The following is a 22,159-nucleotide window of genomic DNA, read 5'->3' as shown; positions in this document are numbered from 1 at the left end:
AGGAGATTTAAGTTTCTCATTTTAGCCTTCCATCTAGAAGGGCAAGCTGGACATTTCACACAGTTGCTGGACTGAATGATGTGAAGGCCTTGATGGCATTCTTGGATACAGCCAGCATTTGCAGCACAGGTGGCCTCTCAGGCTCACAGAAATGTACGTGTGTATGAACGCAGTAATCCCCAAGATGTAGATGAATGCAGCCACTTTGACGGAGGAGAGGGCTTTGTTAGCAGCATACATACCCAGTCACTTCTTGTAAGTGTACAATCTCTCAAAATAAAGAGCATCTAGGAACAGCCTGAGACCTTTTGGCACCTGAAGAGAACAACAAAATGGTGCCTCCCTCCCCACCAAGGAAGAAGGGATGAGTTAAGATCTACATCAGATGCAAGAGGGGGTGGGAATAAGGCTCTACATTGTGTTCTGCTGCCCCTGTGGATCCTGCCACCTGGGTGGACTGGCCCAGAGTACGATAGACTACACAAACACATAGGCTTGCTTCACAAGCCATCAGAACTGGCCTGTTAAGGTCTTGAAAGTGCCACACAACTGGTTCTAAAATCTGAACTATAGCTGCAAGGTGAAGGGAATTAGGATGGCAGTTGTACACATGAATACACACCTTCATTATTTGAGCATGTTATTCAGAAATGGCACATAATACAAACATCCAGATTTGACAAATGCAGCAGCTGAGACGGACCCAAAGAAAAAGTTATTTAGCTTCTGCTCATGCCTGAATAGGCCAAATAAGAATGCCCATTTTCCGCTCTTAATAACAGGTCTGCTAAAGAGCAAGAGTTGGGAAACATGGGTTTCTAATAAAGAGCTACTATCCCTGAACCACCAAGAGAAAAGCCTACGCAGAAAGTTTTCATCATCACTTTTTTATGCTACTCAGCAACGTTCCATTTCACTGACGGCCCCAGAGTCTCACCACAAGTCAGAGCCATGGGTGGACTCACCAGCCAAATATGTCCACTCCGGCGCATGCTCAACTTCGGGGGTGGGGGGTTGGGGTGGGAAGAATCAACTCCTCAACAGGTGAGGCTGTGAAACATGATCAGGGAAGACAAAGCAGTTCCCGTCAGCGCCGTGCTGGGAAGAACGCATCATTTGCGCCGCACTGGGAGACATGCTTGAAACAGTAGTGCACTGAAATCTCAGCAACACGAAATAATCTTTGCCATCTGTCTGAACAACTCAACGCTCCTGTTGCAATCTGAAGGAAGGCTCCCAGAGAAACACAAGGGCCTTGCTGATGGATCACAAGAGCCCGTCCCTCCTTTGGGGGCCATTTTCCTCATAACTTCATGCTGCGACTAAGACATTGTGATTTGGGGCCTGCTGGAATCAAACTGGAAGGCTTGGAGAGTGGATGAAAAAAAGTAGGGAGACCCCATCTTGAATTGTGCTAGGCTCTTGTCTCCAAAGAGCTTCATTCATTCAAGAGGCTGTAAGTATATTCTGAAGTAGAAGTGAAGAGCCCCTGAAGCTGATGCAGCATGAAATCAGATACAAAACTTTGCTCTACGGTTTGTTTCAGGGAACAGAGTTGGACAAAGTTCGGAATGTTAAAGCAGTGTCTACAATTCCACTCAATCATTTTTCAAAAATGAAGAAGGCCAGCTTTTCAGTTTAAGTATTATTATTTTATTTTTTTGGATGGGGGAGCTGTTATAAGAAATACATTATTATTATTATTATTATTATTATTATTATTATTATTATTATCATACTGCCTTTCCTCCCAAAGGAGCCCAGGGTGGCAAACAAACCCTCAATTCTTTTACAAAGCATTCTTATACCAAGTTCCCTCTGTGGTTTTATTCCCAGTCCAAGGGCTTAACAAACATGTACATCAATTGCTTATAGGTCCCAATGTTATCTAAGCACCAATCCCAGAAGCAGCCCCAGAGTTCATGTTGCCAGATTTCAAATGAGTACTGTATTTTTCGCTCTATAAGACGCACCAGACCACAAGACGCACCTAGTTTTTGGAGGAGGAAAACAAGAAAAAATATATTCTGAATCTCAGAAGCCAGAACAGCAAGAGGGATTGCTGCGCAGTGAAAGCAGCAATCCTTGCTGTTCTGGCTTCTGGGATAGCTGCGCAGCCTGCGTTCGCTCCATAAGACGCACACACATTTCCCCATACTTTTTAGGAGGGAAAAAGTGAGTCTTATAGAGTAAAAAATACGGTAATTGATAGGTTTTTTCCCCAATGTGATATGTCAGCATCCTACCAGTCTGACACCATATTAATCTCCAGCCCAATACACTGAGAACAGGGGTACTTCATGGCTACCACTACCAGCCTTCCCAAATCGAGGAACAGACAGTGTGTACAAATACAACTCTGCAAGCATATATCCGTCCACAGACTTAGCTTACTAGACCAAGGTTTAAAGTAGGAAAGGGTAGTACGTTCAGAATTCTCAAGGGGGGGGGTGGAAAGTTACCATTGCCACCAGAAATGTGACAACAGAAGGTTCCCTATGGAATTAATTGCAGTGGAGAAGAAAATACAGATCTACAACTAATGTTGTGAAGACACTATAACTTGAAAACACATTAGCAACACATTTCTCTTTTAAAAAAATATAGCTGGGAATTGTAGTTTGTTAAGGGTTGCTGTGAATTGTAACTCTGTGGTAGATAAAGTACAGCACCCATAATTCTTTGAGGGAAAGAATGTGCTTTAAAGGTATAGTGTGTATAAAACCCAAGTCTCTGGGCCCTTCTTCTATTTGTCTAAGATGCACAAGCAACCTTCATTTGGACGCAGGGGAGGAGGGGCAGTTCTCTCCACCCCAAAAGCATGCTTGCCTCCTACTAAAGAATCTCAGTATTGGAGGGTGGGACTAGCTTAGGACACCAGGAGTTTTATAAGTCATAAGGGTCACAACTTCAGCAAAGCATCCAACACAGAGAACAATGAGCTCTTTTCCATTCTCTCCCACATATTTGCTAATCAACCTGGGAGCCATATGGAAAATCTAACAAGCACGATGGGAAGGCAGACAGGATCAATTCCCGTTACTGAAAAAATGGCATCCAACATTTGACCAAAGACTACTGGGATACTTTACTGTATCATATGTTCTTGTTTTAGCATTTGACTAAAATTTGGCAGTTCTCAGAAGTCAATGTCTAGGTGTTGTTGTTTTTACTCATTAGGAATCAAGCATCAGCATTCTAGCCACTGCTTCCACAGCCAGACATTTCTATCTAAGTAGAAAGAATTTCCAATTTCTAAGCAGATAAGGAGAGGCCCGAGGCCCAAAAACCAGAAATCATGCAGTTGCACATAAGGACACACACAGACAACATTCCCTCAAAATTTACACCATTTGGTACAAAAATTCTCAAGATGTACAGATTGTGTAGTTTGCTATACTCTTAAAAGGCCAAGCAGCATTGCACTTTAACATTTTCACAGTGCAAAAACTTACACTCACAAGTTTGGTAAGAGATTGGTAGACTGTGTGTGTGCATATTTCAGAAAGTTACCCACATCTCCAATTTTCACAACTGCTGCCACCCCCCAAAAAAATATATTATATTATATTATATTATATTATATTATATTATATTATATTATATTATATTATATTATATTATATTATATTATATTATATTATATTATATTATATTATATTATATTATATTATATTATATATTATATTATATTATATTATATTATATTATTATAGTAACATAGCAATGGGGAAGTTAGGTTGAAAGCATTGTTCAAATACCAGGAAAGTTATTCTGAAGGTTTTAAGAAGCCTTCGATTGTATAAAGAAAGTGATTTCATCCTTCAAGCTTGGCTGCAAAAAGGGCCATTTTCTCCCACTTTGCTTTTGTCCACAAGGATTCCAGAGTCAGTGCCGAAGAGAGAGAAAAAACCCAGGAACGCTAGTGCTTGTAACTATTTAGCATTAATAGCTGGATCCAGTTTCCTTTTCTTTCCTGCCGAAACATTTCTGTTTGAAGCCACTAAACAGAAATAGTACGTTCCAAAGACCTTCAGCTATCAGGCTGCTGTTTTTTGGAGTTGTGCAACAGAAGCAGAAATATTTTCAAAAAGAAACCTGCACTAGAATCATTGCCTGAAGTGTGAATTTTAGCAATCTCTTCCCATTACAAACAACTGAGCAGAGAGAGATCGGGGTGGCATAAGATTTTAAGATCGAAAACAAAATTATTCTAGTTTAGCAATTGTGTACATATTACAAATGCAAAATAAATGTAGGGGTGTGTGTTTTACCATTTAACTGATTCCGACTAAATGTAGGGGTGTGTGTTTTACCATTTAACTGATTCCGACTAAAGTTGTGCACAAGTCAGAATACAAAAATGCATTCGGGTCTGAAATTTCTTGCTTGGAAACACATGTACACTTATCTGGGTAGGTACAAATGAGCACAGCAGGGCTCACCTTTGAGCATCCATGCAATCATAAACACACTTTGTAGAGTAGCACCACAATCCACACAGGTCAAGATCAGTAGGGCTTAATCCCAGGTAAGCACATTTAGGACTGCAACTTCAGTTTAATTAACTCCGTAAATGTGTTTAGGCTTACACAACTTGATGACAACATTTGTCAGAATACCACAGGATGTTCTTCAGAGGTCCCACTATGCTCCATGTTCTGAAATAAGCCAAATCCAAAATGGATACCTCATAGTTTTAAGATTATTATAATCACCATGATCTTTGCTTGGAGCCCCATATCTGTAACTGCATAATTACTAGCTTCACAGGAGTAGTTTTTTCCAGGAGGAAAACTGCTTGCATGTCTGCTGAATTGGCCTTAGACTAATAGATACATTAATTAAAACAAGAGGCATTTTATTCTGGTGAATCATTTAAGCGTAAGTAGTGTGGTTCTGCTAGTGCAGGCAATCCCATCCCTAAAGCAAAGTGTTCTCTTAAATATTGACTTATTCCACTTACTGGATCTGGGAATCTCATTTGCAATTAGCTGCATACCCATTCTTTACATGGGAAGGATTAATCAACCATTTTACAGTCTAATTTAGGTCGCTAATTTAATACAGAACTCAAGATGCTTTAACATAATTTCGCTAATAAAACCATGACAGCCAGTTCTTTAGCTAGCCACACATAGTTCTTTTTAAAATGCTATGGATGCTATTGAGGATCAAACTTTTCCAAAAATAGCTAAAGAGATGCTGCAGATATTGAACACTTTCTCTTCTCAGTTTTCCCTGTTTAGCTGTTGCTAACTCAAGAGCCATATATAGAGTTGCTTGTCGCATTTGCCTAAGCAAAGTTAGAGATAATGCTGCTGTTTAGATCTCAGGAGCATTTCCATTTGAGATTACTGTTAACATTTTAACTCAGAAATTAAGGTGTGATTCAGTACACACTTATCCAGGAATAAATAACTCTGAATGCAACAGGCTGAGCAGAGGCTGCACTGTCTGAGGCTGAAAATGTTTTAGGTGTGTTATCGTGTCCCCCCAAGTCAGTTTTGATACTGCACATATGGAAGCTTGCTTGCTTTAAAACACACAACCTTTTCTCAATAGTTCAAGGTGGCTAACCTTGAAGTTAATCATAGATAACATTGAAAGCTTTGCGGTCAATATGAACAGAAAATCCCAAGGAGTCATTTCCTCCACTTCCCTTTAAGAGTCAACTGTTCTAGGCTAGGGTCTAAAAAAAAATAGTTGACTAATTTGGGGGTGCTTAACTAATCAGATACACACAACCCCTACAATGCCTTGTTAATTTTCACCAGAAGCAGGGTCTTCCATGAGAATTTTTAAAAATAGTTTCTTTAAAAAAAAATCTCCAAAATCCACAGCAATACCTTTAAGTAGGACCAACCAAAGTATCACAAAATTTTCACTTGGAAATTAGTTTGAATGATGACAGAAAATGTAATAAAATGAATTAAAAAAATTTTAAAGCCTGTCATGGCAGTAACCAACCATCCTCATCAAAAATTGTAGATTTCAAATAGTCCAAGTGTCAGATCTCCTGCTGAAACATATCGCACAAGAGGTGAATTTGCTGACAATGAACACTTGCATCTCCCTTCAGAGGCGAGCCTTTTGATAAAAAATAATATCCTAAACTAGTCCCTAATCCTGGTCACACTTGTGCATAAATGGCTTCCTCGTGATGAGTTAGCTGCAAAAAACTCATAGCCTTTGCAGAATTTGAAAAAAGACTTCTCATTTACTTCAATGGCTATATTACTGCAGTTTTCTCTTCCCCATAAAATCAAGTAAGTTGAATTATGATTTGTGGCTATTGTCTCAGTAATAATGTAATTGTGCCATAACCCAAAACTTGAGCGAATTCAGCTATCAGAGCAGAGATAGGGTGGAGGGGTCCCATAAAAATGTAGCCTATAGACTTACAATGGTCTGGTGTCAATCCAGTAAAGAGGAAAAATAGAAGCCATTCAAAGCCAAAATAAAATTCAGTAGTATACAAAGATCTTTAGGAAAAGTCAGTATGGTTCTACTAACATGCTGTCACATTACATATTGCCAACTCTGAAGTTGCTTTGGCAACGTGGAGAAAGATAGCGTTCAAAATCGTACGTCAGTTCAAGCACTTGGCAGTGGAGTTTTTACGAAGTTGAAGCCCTAGATACTTTACTTTTAGGAAAGATTTCCAGTTAATTGAAATGGGGCTTACTTTTCTTTTCTTTTTTGAAAGGGAGGTGCCTACTTTTGAAAAGGCACACATAGTAGTTTAGTTTCTGTTAATATTTGGTTGCTGAAGGGAAGGGACATGGTTCTGTTTAAGAAAGCATTGTTTACAACAGTAAGTTATACTCTAAACACCCTTTCTTGGAGGGGGGGTGCTGCTGAGTGAAATTAAAACCTACATTTAATTGATTGCAACTGTTAAAGTATTTTAAAGCAGAAATCATTAATCTGCCACTCAGGCTCTTGCCTCCGTTATAGATCCCTCCCAAATCTATTCTTGTTTACGTATCATGGCTTCCACTCACAAATCACAGTCCCCAGCTGAACTACCATAAGACAATTTAGTCTTATTAAAACAGGACTAACACCCCAATCCAAGAGCTCGTTAAAATCATATAGGAGACTAAGATGGTTTAGTTTCAATAATAATCAAATTGAAGTAACTCAGCTGAAAAATGGTTTGCCGTTGCTGCACAGGCAGTTTGTGTCACGTGACAACTTCACAGCAGCTTGAATTGTTTGTGAGAGAACCAAGCTATTTCTCAGAGTTTTCGTAGACAGTGATTTAACAAAACAAAGCCCACTATTAAAGCAGCATGTTGTGCACTGCAGCTGAAATCAAGCTGCCCTTAATAATTCAGCTTCAACTCAAAGCTGTGCTAAGCTGGAGTCTTTCTTTATTTTCCCAAAAAAGAAAAAAAAATGTTCCTAGGAAAATGTGCACCTCAATTCAAAAGAACAAGTTTGTGCATATTGATTTAGCTTAAGAAACTATCATTTGCCTAACTACACATTGATTTTTCTCTTGCACAGAAGTCCTTCCTTTAAATAGCAGCAGATTGACTATTTGGCAAAGTGGGGGGGGGGAGTAGAAGGGCTCAGTTGGGCCTTAATTAGGAAAACTGTTACATCCCTGTTAAATAAAAGCCACCAGCCAGATCAGCACCTGTAACTATTGCCATTTCGACATGTCATCTCCTTTAAGGCAACATTGTTCCAGCTGACATAAAAGTGGCTTCAACTAAGCTTGGATACTATATGCAAGGCTGCCAGTCTTAAAAAGAGATGCTGCTACATATAGTGCTATTTTTATGCTGTCTACTCAGGAGGAATCCCCAACAAATCCAAAGTGACTTACTCCCAAGTAACTGTGCATACACTGAGCCAGTCTCAAAGAGAAAGAGATGACCAAAGAGAGAGAGAGAGAGGAAATAAAAGGAGTAAAACTGCAGGATTGTGCTGAATATGCCAAGCAGGTAGAATCTCATGCTCCATGGCTTGTGTGGCTGGAGAGGGGAAGAGAGGAAAGCTCATAAACCCAGTGCTAAACCCATTTCAGTTTCCTCAAGGATGCTGGAATATTATTCTAGGCAATTAAGGTGGTCATATGTTTGGTTCCCATTCTTTCAACTAGCATCTTTCCAAGACCTGCAACAATTGGACATCCAGCTAATCTGCATAATTCATATTTGCATAACCTGCAAACGTTTCCTGTCAAGTCACTGGCACTCCAGACTCTCTGCACTTATCTAGCAAGGCCCAGCTTTTTAAAAACCATCCTGAAAATAAGACTGGCACCAGGAAAAGTGCGGACATGCACATTTGATCAAAAAGTGGTTGCATTAGCCAAAATCATGCCAAATAAAAATCCTGTGAAGTTGGGCTTCAATGCGAGGTAATTGTTACTTTAAATTAGTTACTTTAATACGGCTGTGAATGACAAACAGCACAGACTTCTTCCCAGCCACCTTACCTGTTAATGCTTTTGAGTTTCATCGTTTAACTAAACTGCACATCAAATGCACACCTTTAAGCATGTGGCTTTCCAGTGATTAAGTTTCCCCCCAAAAAATAGTTAAACCACTTAGGCAAAGTTGAGGAAGAGTTTTAAATGCAGGCTCCCATTCCATCCACCCAACCCGCAACTTCTAAGCAAGTTGAAAATTCCCCCCTAGTTTGGCCTTTAGTAACACTTAATGGTTTTCGTCTTCCTGACAGCTCTGCTCATTAGCTACAAGCAGTAGTTTGGGGAGGATCTTTTAGAAAACCTTGAAGGCCGTCACCCTGGATAACAGAGATCCGGCTCTTCACAGCCTCGGCTAACAAAATTAGCACTAGCCTCCCTAATCAAAGGCTGTGGCGCTGGGCTGTGGGAGTGACAAAGGAGAGCCGGGGAGGAAGGAGCCGGGAAGACGGGGACAAGCACAGCCTGTCTACCAAACAAGGCAGGAAGCCCTTGATTTGCTTTCGCACTCTTGCTTACTTGGCCCACAATTCCTCCAAGAAGCATTTGTGTGACCCTAAATGAGCGAAAGAGCTTGGCGTCTCCAAAGACGTTTATATTGTGTCTTTCCGTTTTACTTTAAAAACAAATACATCTCAAATTTCCTTTACTGAAAGCAACAACTACATCTATTGATTGGTATATGTTAAATTGTTGCCACTGTTCTGGCTCTTCCTTAATCAAACCCTTTTTCCCTGTGAGATGTTTTAAATTGTGTCCTATCCTATTTAAAACAGAATGTTCTAAAAACACACACACACAAACAGCAACTCGGCCATGTGCTTAGCATAGCACAGGTTTGGATTTTGGATTTGTAATTTTTCCATCTCCCTGCACAGATTCACTCAAAGTTCTGCAAGCTGGGGGTTTTTTTTGGGGGGGGGGTGGAAGTGGAAGTCACCTGACTTGAGTGCAGGGCTTGGAATGTAAAATCAAAACCATTTTTATTTATAACAGACAAGGCTCTCCCTCCAAGTTATCACCACCCTATAAATCAATGGACACCTCGACTGTACAAGGATTCATTTCCATGCCCTGACACATGTTGCACAGACGACGACCGCATCCCATTACAGATGCTTCAGAGGCTTCTCTTCGCAAGTCTGCAGTCAGTCCCCAGGAAGCGCAGAAGGTCAACGGACAGATCCGTTTAAAAGCTGCAGGGTGTTGTTTTTTTAATCGCACCATCTCCCCCTCTCCCATGCATCTGAAGGAGAGGAGAGAATCACCTGCCGCTGGCTTGATAACTGGTGTCTACAGCACTTTCCCCCATAAGGTAGCGGAGGATTTCTGCCCCCCCCCCGCAAATAAAATTCTCCCCTTTAGCAGGAGGACGGAGAGATCAAGCTCGCAAGTCAAACCGCACAGGCTGATCTTAGACCCGCTTAAGAAAATCCGTTGCCTAAGATCTTTCGTTCCACTCTCTGCTCTCGTTTTGAACTCTGGATTATTATTTTTCTTGCATGCCCTCAATAGGACATTTTTGTTTAAAACTTTTTTTCCCTCTCTAAAGCGTCATTTCAAAGAGAGAAGTCCATCGGCCAAGGACCGAGAAATGTGAAGCGCGCAAGGAGCTGCCGTTGAAAATGACAAGAAAAAGGGCGCGCAGGAGACCGAGTGGAGCCGCCGCTGTCTAGATTGGGAAGGGCAACTCTCCCAGTCCTGTAGAACTTAAACTCGGCGGGATCGGGTGGGTATGACCGCTACTACGAGGCCTTAAAACCATCCTCGCACCCCCAGAGGACGCGTGAAACTGCCCAAAGGACTCCACAACCATTCCAGATCTATTTGTCGTTTTAAATCCCAGTATCCTTAAAAAGCACCCCATGGAGACGCGTTTGCTCCACAAAGCAGGTCTAGGAAAGTCTAGGTCTAGGAAAGTTATGGAAGCTTAACTTTCATTAGCGTTTGCTGAGATTCCGTCGGCACAGCAAATCGCCGGGTTCCCGTGTCAAAATAATAAGAATTCCGAGCGGGCTGGCGGAGCAGGAGCTGCAGTGCTCCCTTTCGCCCAACAGAGCTCACTACCTCTCCGCGCACGGCCGGCGCCTCCTTGCACTGCCTTCAAACTCGCTCGCCGGCGCGCTGCTCAGATACACACGGACCTCACTGCCGTCTGAATGGGGCTGCGGGCTTTTTAGAGAGAGAGGGAGTGGGGTAGATCTAGAGCGAGTTCGGCTACGGAGCTTGAAACCGATTTGGAATCGGGGGGGGGGGGGAGTTTCCCTTCCTGGCCCTCGGCTCACACCCGCTACCCTCCCAATACGCGCGCACACAAACAGCCCCCAATACAAACGCCTAGCGGAATTAATCCACGCCAGGGCTCCTGGGAACAATAACTGCAGGGCAATCGAGTCTCACCCCGTCCATCATGAGGGTCACGGACACTTGATGCCTGATACACTAGAGGCCGCGCGGGGAGACCTTCCAGAGGCCACCGGAGCCTCGAAACAACACGGCTCGGAGAGGACCCTCGACACGGCGTGTGGGCAGGCCCACTTACAGGCTCCAAAGGCGGCTCGGCCAGTGGCCTCCCTTGCTTACTTCCCACCTTGACCCACGTCGGTTAATTCCCGCTTCCATCCACATCCACAGTCCCGGACACATTTTAAACGCATCCCTCTTTCCGGGAAGGGAAAGCGGGGAGAAGGGAGAACCCTCGAACAAGTCGCGTCTAAACCCGTTACTTGGGAGTCAAGGCTACTCAAACTCAAACTAAGAGCTTCAGAGGTGGCTTTCACCGCGCGTACTGTTGGTGCAAAGGAAAAGCAGGACGATTCGGCCCGGGTCTCTCTCTTACCTTACCCGCTTAACTCCTACCCATCAACACCCAGTAAAAGCCCTGTGTGTTTTGGGGGTGAAGTAACCAGTAAACTGCTAGAGAGTTAAGCGAGTCGCATTCTCCCTAGGAGTGGGGCAGAAGGAAATCTCCCACTTTGGGTCGACGGACACACGTGGACCGATTGCCGTCCATTCACACCCTGGTGGGGTCTCCGGTGGGCTACGCCTTCTGACCGGCTTCTAACGGCTCGCCCCCGACGAAGGGGGCGCCAGGCCACGCTAAAGGTCCGGGCTACGCTAAAGGTCCGGGACGCTCTCCCCAAGGCTGGGCGTACCTGTACCAGGTGAGTCCCCGGTCGTAGTTGCGGTCGAAGAAGTGGGGCTCGGCGCCCACGGCCCTCACGTCGGGGTGCACCCGCAGGAACTCGAGCAGCGCCCTAGTGCCACCCTTCTTCACGCCGATGATCACCGCCTGGGGCAGCCGCTTGGTGCCGGAGCCGTTGAGGAAGCTGGAGATGGGGCTGAGAGGAGAATCCACGGCAGCGCCGCCGTTGCTGTTGTTATTCCCCCCGTCGTCGTCCTCGTCGTCGTCCTCGTCGTTGTTCTCCTGCTCGGGGCTCAGCTGGCCCTTGGAGCCCGGCGCCCGCAGCAGCAGCAGCTTGGAGAGCGCGGCGGGGTTGTGCGCCCGCCGGGCAGGAAGCGCCGAGCCGCGCAGCAGCAGCAGACCCGGCGCGGCGGAGGCGCACGCCCCGGCGGCGCACGAATAGAGCACGCAGAGCCACAAGGCGAGCATGGCGAAGAGCAGCAGCGCGAGCAGCCTCCTCCGCCCCGGCGGGGGAAGCAGCGGCGGCGAGGCAGGGGCGCCGGGGGCATCGGGGGGCAGGCGGGCGCCGCCGCTCAGGCGCAGCTGGCCCATAGGCTGCAGCCCGCGGGAGGCAACCCCGGCACCATGGCTCGCGGGGCCCGGACGGCGAGGCGAGCGCAGGAGGCGGCGGGGGGGGGAGGGAGGCGAGGCGGCAGCAGCAGCGCTCGCTCGCTCGCTTCCCGTCTAGTCCCGCTCGCGGTTGCAGCGAGTGGGGAGCGCAGCAACGCTTCTTGGCCGGCCAGACTGGAGCGCGGGAGGGCGGAGAGCAGGCGTGCCTGACTGGCACCCCTCGGAGCCTATAAGAGCCGCTCGCCGCATGGTAATTAGCCCCCTTTGGTGGAGCAAAGGCAGCCAATGGCTAACCGCGCCGCCCCCGTGGGCGGGGAGCGGGGAACTGCGGGAGGCGATTAGCCATTCTTATTGGCTAATGAGCCGTTAAAGAGCCCGCGGCAGAGGAAAGCTGAGAGGGGGCCGCCGAGGCTGGCGAACTGCTTCCGAGGCGGCTTCGTAGCAGACCGGACCAGACCGCCCCGTCGAGCAAGCCGTGGTTTCCACGCGCCCGCCCCGTCCCTGCTGCAGAGATGCGCTTACGGTGAAGAAGCAGCCAACGTGGCCTGGAGGCGTCGGAGACTGCGGAGTCAAGAAGGTTCTTCGAGTAACTCATAGAATTTAGAGTTGGAAGGGACCACGCAGGTTATTTAGTTCAACCCCCTGCAATGCAGGAATCTTTTGTCCCACGTGAAGCTCGAACCCACGACCCTGAGATCTACTGACTGAGCTAACTCGAGGCAACCACGTGAATAAGTGCAATTGACCAAAGGATGGGGAGAAATCTCTTAGACGGGGGCGGGATGGCTTTTCAGGCAGCTGCTCAGTGAACGCTGCTTCACCTCTCATCTCATCTTCCTTGCGGGAAGTAAGAGCTCTAGCAAAACAGCACGCTGGTGTCTTTACCTGCACGCACCAGCATCAACCAGACCTCAACATACACACACGCACGCACGCACACACACACACACACACACACACACACACACCCAGCATATTATGTGGCTTAAAGGCTGCTGCAACCCAGTGGCATACCAGTGGCAAGTTTGGAAGGGGGGGTGCGGTCAAGATCGCTTAAGGCCGCAGTAACTCAGTGGGCACGTCGAATAAACCAGCACGAAAACGTGGGACTTAAGTTAGCTTCATCTCACGTCGGTCAAAGAGCCGGAAACGGCGAGATTTTGGGGACTGCGGGTGGGGTGAGGTGGAGATCCGGAATAGTAAAGGGAATCGAAGCAACCTGCTCCGGATTCACGGAGTCGGAGGGCAAATGCGCGGCCTTCTAGTGCACGAGGTACCACTGACAGCAGGGTGTGAGGGGATGCTGTCACACTTAGGCCCTTGTCTCGGTGGGGCCGCGCGCTCCTGCTCCGCCTGTCCGGCCGGTTCAGCGCTCCGCTCCCACCTCAAACTGCGACACCTTCTGTCCTCCTGCAGCCGTCCTGTGTAGCCCTGTCCCGGCAAACAAAGACCACCTTTGCCGACTGTCTCCACCTCCATCCTTCTCTCTGCCTCAGTCCTCGAATCACTTCGAAACTGGGCCCCGTTTGTTTACACTCAGGGTAACCATCCCATAAGGCTAAGAAAGGGGGTTGTGCTCTTGCTAATATGGACGTGATGATCGTCTCGAAAACGGAAATAAGAACTTAGTTTCGAACCTGTGAGAAGGAGGAGGAGGAAGAGGACAGGAAGAAAATGCTAGAAATTTTCTAAAAAGCGGGTTGAGCGCATCAAAGTCTCACCGACTGGTCTGCTGGAGGGTCTTGCTTCCTTTTTGGGGAGGATATTCAAGGGATGCCTTGTCAAGAGCCACCCTTCCTGGGTCCTGTCCCTTCCCTTTCCCATCCAAACTTCTTGAAGTCCTTTCCCCACACAGGAGCACTGGGAAGGAGGCCTCGCCGCTGCCCCCCATCCTCCCTCCCTCCTTGGGGCAATGAATGGCCCTCTTCCCCATCCTCATCCCTCTCCAGTCCACAGACAATGGCTTGTGCCAGACCTGAGAATGAAAACTTTGTGAAATGATGGGGGGGGGGGGGGACTTGATTCTCCAGGGCGCGCCTGCCTCCCGGTCGGTCTTCCCCTGGCAAACGATCTCTCAGATCCTCCCGTGTCCCCGAGCTCTTTCCTCTCGAGTAGCACGACTCCCAATGCATGACGTCTCTTGAAGAAGTCGGATGCAGGCATTGGCTGCCTGCAGCATCGTTGCCTGTCTGCCAGGCTTCCAGCGTTTTCCTGGGAGATCCAGGGAAAGCGCGGGGGGGGTCGGTGGGAATCGTCCGGTTTTCCCTTCCATTTCCTGTAACTCCCACTCTCTCACACCCCCAAGGAACTCGGCCCTTTTCTGTCATCCTCGGATCGCGGGGGCGGCTCTTTCGCACATCCTGGGAGGAGGGAGGGAAGCCCCCACGGCCACGAGGAAGGAGATTTGGAAGGTGGCAGATGCTAGGTTCAAACAAACAGCAGGAAGAGCCCCGATCCATTCGAAGACGTGACCGGCTTTAGGTTGGCCCGGAACTGAAAAGTAGCAAAAAATCACCACAAACACACACAGCGCTCGCCTTAGCTCTAAATGCGTCACGATCCCATTGCCATTCTTACCGAACAAATCACTGCAGGACCGTATTACGCCAACTGATCCACAAAGTCAAGTTACTTTTAAAGTTTCACTGCAATCCTAGGCAAAGTTAGAAGCAGAATCGTAGTGAAATGAAAGCGTGCATAACAGTGTGAGACCAGTTTCCACGCCCAACGCTTCAGGAGCTGCTTCGCCCTTCTTTTTTTGCCACGTGCGGACCTTGTTCAAAACCCCTTTCTGGTGGGACTTTAGCTTTACGAAGATGCCCCAAATCTCGCTCTGTGTGTGTGCCCCCTTCTTAAGTAAAATAAAACAAAAAACCACAACAACACCCTTACTATTTAGTGTGTCCATTTCCGGATAAAAAGCCGTAAGCAAATCGAACGTGCATAACATGGAAACGTCGGTGACACTGGACAGCTGGTTTCGTGTGAAGCCGCGCTTTTGCCGCGGGAGTTTCCAAGCACTTTCAGCAGAAGGGGCTCGGGGCTAAAACCGCGAGGCTTCCTTCCAAGCAGCTCGTTTTGCTCAAATCATACTTTGAGTAAAGTACTTCGGCTTGACTGAGGGGGACGGTAGGATTTTCAAGCCATGACGGTTTACTTCTGAACTCGGAGGTGGAGATCTTCCACTGGAAACTAGGAACAAGTGAGCCGAAGAATTCGAACTGTCAATACTTAGGAGTAATATCGGCCCAATTTAAATCTCACTTGCTCATGTGCTTATTTAGAACTGGCGTCCAAAATAACAAGGAAGGGGTGCGGGGAATTGTCAAGATGTGTTAATTGATCCTTGTTTTTATTATTTGTATTAGTGTAACATTATTTGGTTTATTCGAAATGGAGGGAGGAATATCAGAAAGTGGAAAACTTTTACAAGGAAGAAAAAACAACTCTTATATTTATTTTTATTTCTGCCCCTGTGGCGTCTTCCAGCGATGGGACTTACTAAATCACTCCAGAACATTTTCTATGCTGCCGACGGGATAAGGAGAGACAGCTAGAAAAAAAGAAAGGAGTCTCTCTGTTCTAGAGGGGCAGAAAGTTTTCTGTTCTTTGAGCCCAACTCTTGGAAATAATTTGGATTTTATTTTATTTATATTTACTACCCTCTTTCTTGGTCATGTCCTAGAAGTCCCAATTTCCCTCATATTCAACTGTCACGTACAATCTAGCTTCTTTTCTAAGCCGCATGTGTGTTACACAAGCGCATACAAGTTTTCAGCAAAAAGATATTCGATAGTCCCCAATGAAGTCACCGGTGACTTGCTTCCGAGTAAACATGGTTAGGATCCTGTAGTTAGCCGAACTTGGGCCGGATCCTAAGGACACCGGCCTTCCCATCCTTGCCACATTTTCCCCGAAACAAATTCCCGTGAGCTCAACGGGGCTTTCTTTACTTCAGAGGGGAGAAAAATTAACGTCCGCTTTGCAGCCACGTCCACTGGAGTCGGAAGGATTTTCTCAGTAAAGGCGCTTAAAATGTGAAGAAGGGGCTGTGTAAGCCGTCCAAATTCTCTCGCGCAGGAGGACACGCAGTTGCCTAATAGATTTCAGCGTCCGGGCTGAAAGTGTGTGTGGGGGGGGGGGGGGAGAGAGCTCACGTCGAAGTGTGAAGGTTCCCGCTCCCCATGTCTTCCTTGTTTCGCGGGGCGGGAAGGGACAGGCTTAAAAGCTAGGGACAGTACAACCGATATAATTCGGATCCGCTTCAAACCAGTGTCAATGGATTTCTTGTCAAGGGGGAAAGACTGCATCGCGTCGATAGTGGCGCAACTTGCCTTCGGGGGGGGGTGGGGGACGTCTTCGCTTCCGATTTGGGGACATGATTCCAGAGCCCCCCACGCAGTAGGATGAGCAGAAAGCCCCCCTAACTACATTTTGAGGTATAGAGACGTGGGGTAGGAATAAGAGACCATTAAGACGAAAGTCACCTCATTGCCTCACAGGGCCATCGCGGAGGACAAAAATGCAAAAAAAAAATTAAATTAGTGAAATCAATGTAAAGAAATAATAGCCTTCTCTCCGCTTATTTTTCTTCTTCTCGAAAAGTCAACTGACTGCTAGATGAGACTCGGAGAAAAATCCCCGAAAACGATCCCGTGGTTACCGCTGGTGTGGAAGCGAAGCGAAGCCGAATCGGATTCTGTTTAAATAGCAATCTGCTGCAAGCTCCCAGAGAACATTAAAATGAAGACAATAAATGCGCCGAAGGGAGCGAGCGTGAAGGGGTGTGTGGACATGTAGAGGGGATTTGAATCACATTAGAAGGGAAATTCAGTTCCCTGTGATCCGAATCTTCTGTGGTGACAACATGAAAAATGACAGAAGGCTCCCCGCAAGTTTTCAGAGGAAGAGAAAAGTTTCTTTCTCCCCTCCGTCAACCCTCTTTCTGGAGTGAAAGAAATTTTATGGGTCGCCAAAGCTTGGAGAGAGGGGGACAAGCGTGAACTTTCCAACTGAGTCGACAAAAGCTGGTAATCACGAACAGACTCTCTCAAATGAAAACCCCAGCGAAGTGAAGTTCTTTCAGGATATTCTAACGATTTCAGTCTTGGAAAGAAATTGCAAGAGTGCGCTCTGGAATGAAGAAACCAATCCTTGTTTCCCCGCACCTCCAAATACCACACACCAATCTTTCGCTCAATTTAACTCCATTCTCAAGATGCCCCAAAGGTGTTCCTAATTTTCACATTAGCTGCAATCCTCAGCGTATTAGCCCAGCCCTAAATCCCACTATCTCAATGGGATTTGACTCCCCAGCCGTGGCGATCGGAATTGCAGCTCCGGTTCGCTCCCCTCCCCAGCCTGCTTAGGAGAAAAAACACTTCGCTTTCTTTCGAGGAATGGGAAGAGATTTGTATTTCATCGTCCAGCAGTCCTCAGTTTCTCAGGAACTTGACAATAATCCTTTAAAAGTGGGGTGGCGGCGAAAGAGGCATCTCCACTCAAAGAACACAAGGGGATGAGGAGCCGCAGAAGATCACTATTCATTAAGATCCTTTCAAAATGAGGAGATCAAAGAGAAATGGAATCCGTTGATCCAAATCTGCACAGCTCCCTCACTCATAAGGACACGGAGAGTCTCCTTGCCTAATCTTGCTTCTTCCCTACCGGGGCAGGAAAATTGACTTTTAATTTCTTGGGGTTTTTCGAAGAAAACGATTGAGAAATTCCTCTCTCTCTCTCTCTCTCTCTCTCTCTCTCTCTCTCTCTCTCTCTCTCTCTATTTTTAAAATACTGAGCCTGTGGAAAAAGCTGTGCGTGCGTGTGTGTGTGTGTGTGTGTGTGTGAAAGAGAGATCATGTTTGAGTGCAGGCTGAATGTATGAAAGACTTGCAGGTATTCAGAATCGACATTTGGGCGTCAGGGATGCGTCTGGATACGTGAAAGGGTTTGCGCACAAGTTTGTGCAAAACTTCGTCGGCATTGGAGCAGTGGCGTAGCGTGGGTTATCACCACCCGGGGCAAGGCAAGTAATTTGCGCCCCTTAACCCATGGATTTGCGCCCCCTAACCCGTGGATTTGCGCCCCCTAACCCGTGGATTTCCCTAACCCCCAGATGTTGCGCCCGGTGCGGCCGACCCCCCCTGCACCCCCCACGCTACGCCACTGCATTGGAGGGACTCTGAGCAAAATAAAGGGCCATTCTACACACGCACTTTATGGGGTTGTTGCTGTTTTCGATGTTTTGGCGTGTTGCCACACGACGTCGTCATTATTCGGCTACTATTCCGGAATATCTTCCTCAAAAGGACGCTTTTTCTTCCCTCCCCGCCATCTGACATCTGTCAAAGATCTGGAACGGATCCTCAATATTTTCTTTAGCGTGGCATGTGCACAAGCACCAGCTCACTTTCTGTGGGGAAAAAGGATGGGTGGGTATGCTTTCGAGTCGTCTGTTTTGCGCTACTTTCCTGTGCCAGATCTTCAGTTGGTAGGAGAGACATGGCAGGTAGGGAAGGGAGTTCGGGGATTAGCTCAGATGGACATTTCTTCTAACCTCCCATGCGGTTACAATGCCAGTAATACTAGGCATTATATATAAGCAAAGCATAAAATGCCCAACATTGCTAAAAAGTTATTTCCACGAAATGCCCATAGCTCCTGCTGGCTGGAGGAACACGAGGTGGGACTACAGACCCAGAACTTTCCCCAACTTGAGCACAACCGACCATTAGTGTGGAAGAGAAAACCTCCCTTCATTCTCCCATAACAGCCACATGGGACCAAAGGTGCAGACAGACAGCTCCGAATTCACTCTTTAAAACGTTGGCTCAAAGAGCAACGTTGCCAATGTGACTAGTAAGTGCGGAAAGGCCCGAACAATTTGCGGGTGAAATGTCTTGGAGTGCGGGTTTACGGATAAGTGACAGAAGAGGCGTTGCTGGCGAAACAAGAAGGGCTGGTAGCTACTCACTGACGTGGACACCGCTTGGCACTTGAGGGTGGCGCTTACAGATTTCAGTGCAAGTCAGTTCCCTGGAAGATCGCGGTCCTAAAACCACGTCCCAGGCAGCAGCGGTGGTGGTGCCTACCCACCCTGATCCTAGGCACCCTTACTCAGAAGTAAGCGCCACTGAGTTGTGGACAAATGTGCACATGATCGCAGCTGTTCAGCAAACGTGCCTAAATCTTAGATATAGTTGAGATTCCTGCATTGCTATGTTATGCATTGTTATGTGGGAATGGGAGTTATTGTTTTGCTGTTTTTGTTTAAATTATTTACCTGTGTTTTTATCTTGTATTTTACTCTGTGAAGCGCCCTGAGATCTTGTGAGGAAGGGCGGCATATAAATTTAATAAATATATAAAATAATAATAATTGCAGGGAGTTGGGCTAGATGATCCTCGGGGTCCCATATGTCCTCTTTTTCCAGGGCATGTCCTCTCTTCCGTGAGTAGAATCGTCATAGCGATCCATAGTTAAAAGTAGAAGTCGGCAAATCATGTGTCCTCTTTTTTGCTCTTCAAAATATGGCAATCCCGGCTGCTGCCCAGCACTTCAGCCTTTAGCTCTGCGAGCGCTACCTTGCAAGGAAACCCCACTGGTCGCAACGGGGCTTATTCCCAAGTAACTGTGCACAGAATTGTAAGGACGAAAGCGCCTTTTCTTCCGAATTGTGTTCCCTGGAATAGTTGGGGAGCGCTTTCGCTCCCAGTACTTCGGTGTCAAAGGGGAGGGCCTCGCTTCCGCGCCAGAATTTGCGCGCCCCACCGTTTGATCGCACCGGTCCTGCCAGGAGTCATTCCCAATGCATGACGATGCTGGCACCGTCATCAGTCCGTAGAGACTCACGCAAGGCAGCTTCCAGAGGAGGAAGGGACCTCTTCAGTTTGGTTCAGCTCATCTCATCTCCTGGCCGTCAACACAAAACGAACAGGCTTTCCTGAGCCAGTTTCAACACTCTCTGCGGGTGGGGAAAACGAAGCAGAGATTCTCTCGCATTTTCCTCCGGAGTGGTGCTGAGATACTGGGAAAGGGTGTGTGTGTGCACGGAACGGCACTCCAGAGAGGCCTCCCGGGGTAGATCAGTTACAGCCTTGCAGATCAGCAGCTGGGCTTTCTTTTCCGGCAGGAAAATCAAGCCCAGCCCCCGGCCAAGCAGCGCTTTGTAGCCTGGGATGAATGTGGCAGTGGAGGGTGTGTGTGTTCTGAAGTCAACTTGCAGGTGCCGTTCCTTAGCAGCAAACTCACCCTGCTTGGGCTTGGAGGGGGGGATGACCTTTCTTTTGCTACAGCAAGTGGACGTGAGTACTGTGTTCTTTACAATATTTCCTTTATAGAAAACAATATTGGCCGTGGACAGTTTGTAAAATTCACAGGGGATCTGGTTAGGGGCTGTGCAAGTTGGCTCCTTCCACCCCCCCCCCCCCCCCCCAGGAATGATTCATGGCTAACAGACTCCCAGTGCAAAGGCTTCCTTGCCCTGGCTCTGTTGCACAAGCTGCAGGCACAGAGACTTTTCAGAGACTCCAGGCCAGTTCTTCAGAGCTCCAACTGGCCCTGATGACATACACCTTTTGGCTTTTTGGAGGATACCCCTCCCATCACCATTTAACAGATTTACCTGCCAGCATCTGGATCCTTTCCTGTAACTTCTCTCTGTAGAAAAGGACCAGGGCTCTTATTTAGATGGGCCACTTGGAGGGCAGCTTTATTCCAGGAGTTTATTGGGGCATGTGGAATCCCCTTCTGCCTTCTTTCTTTGCCTGGAAGCATCGGGAGCCAATCACATCATCTCCAAGAGGCAGGAAGTGACAGAAGAGGTCCGTTTCATTTTTTCTAGAAAAGCCCAGGAAGGCTTGCCCAATATATTCAACCCTTCTGGACAGCAGTCCTACCAGAGATATGCAAAAGAACTAAACAGGTATTAGAACTTACCCCAGAACTGGCCCTACTGAACATCTTCCAAGATCATAATGACCAGTCACATTATACAGAGCTTATAACACACCTTCTCTCAGCAGCCGGAGGGCTCATAGCCAGACACCAGAGAGGCCTGTCAGGACTAAACAAGGACCAATGGTATCAAATTGTATGGGAAACGGCCTTACCAGAAAAGCTAACCCAATAAACTGAAACTGTCATGGGGACAAATAGAAGTGGACACCTTCACCCCAGTATGGCTCCCCTTTATCACATACACAGCCCAACAAGACAAGAACAAGAATCTACTGACAGCATATAAAGTAATCTGGTTTACCTGACCCAACAAGCCCTCCCCCCCTCACAAATGCAGACAAACCCCACTGCAGCCAACCACAGACAACTAACCACACCCTGCCCCACAAAACCTCTCACTACCAAGGAAGTGTAATAAACAAATAGAAAGGGAACCAACCCAGTTGATGCTGACACAAAACCCCACATGTACACTGTATAAAAGAATATAAAATATAAAAGAATATAAGCCTCACCATCCCTCCTCTCCCCACACTTCTTCCCCAACCTTATACTGTACTCAACACTAATGTCTCACAACAAATGTAACTGATTTGTAAGAAAGACTGTACAGCCTGAAAAAGGCATGTACTTTTGTAAACCAAGAAAAGCTTTAATATTTTTTTTTTAAAAAAAATAAAAATTAAATAAAACGCCTCTGATTGAATCAAGGCTTTTCAAATCGGGCATCATCAAATCTCAAATTGTGCAACAAGAAAAATATGTGGTTAGAAAACTTTCACGCTGCAGATGGATTGAGTTGCAACTGATCTGTGTATTTGATCCCAGCTGAGGTCTGGTGCAAAAAGACATGTTAAAATAATTTAAGGCTACAGTTGTGAGCACATTTACGAGGGTGTAGGTCTCCTTGAACTCAATGAGGTTTACTTCTGAGTAATGATGCCCGGGGATCATGCAGCAAACCGGTTCCAACTTCCATGTGGTGTATGTAAGAACAGTC

General features: G+C 46.8%; 1 protein-coding gene and 1 long non-coding RNA gene across 2 annotated transcripts in view; one reads left to right on the top strand and one right to left on the bottom strand.

The window, feature by feature from the left end:
• The window catches only part of LOC307210341 (heparan sulfate glucosamine 3-O-sulfotransferase 3B1-like), a 32,273-nt gene extending 19,996 nt beyond the window's left edge, over positions 1 to 12,277 (bottom strand). Inside the window, exon 1 of the mRNA XM_079966158.1 lies at positions 11,602 to 12,277. Coding sequence (XP_079822284.1) covers positions 11,602 to 12,182 — 581 coding nt within the window. The 5' untranslated portion in view covers positions 12,183 to 12,277. The remainder of the gene's footprint in view (positions 1 to 11,601) is intronic.
• The window catches only part of LOC307210429, a 963,897-nt gene that overhangs the window by 315,353 nt on the left and 626,385 nt on the right, over positions 1 to 22,159 (top strand). The window lies entirely within an intron of this gene.

The sequence above is a fragment of the Podarcis cretensis genome (genome assembly GCF_951804945.1).
Source record: "Podarcis cretensis genome assembly, chromosome: 2".
NCBI lineage: Eukaryota > Metazoa > Chordata > Lepidosauria > Squamata > Lacertidae > Podarcis > Podarcis cretensis.
Note: the sequence above shows the minus strand (reverse complement) of the source record. Positions and strands in the feature narration are given on the sequence as shown.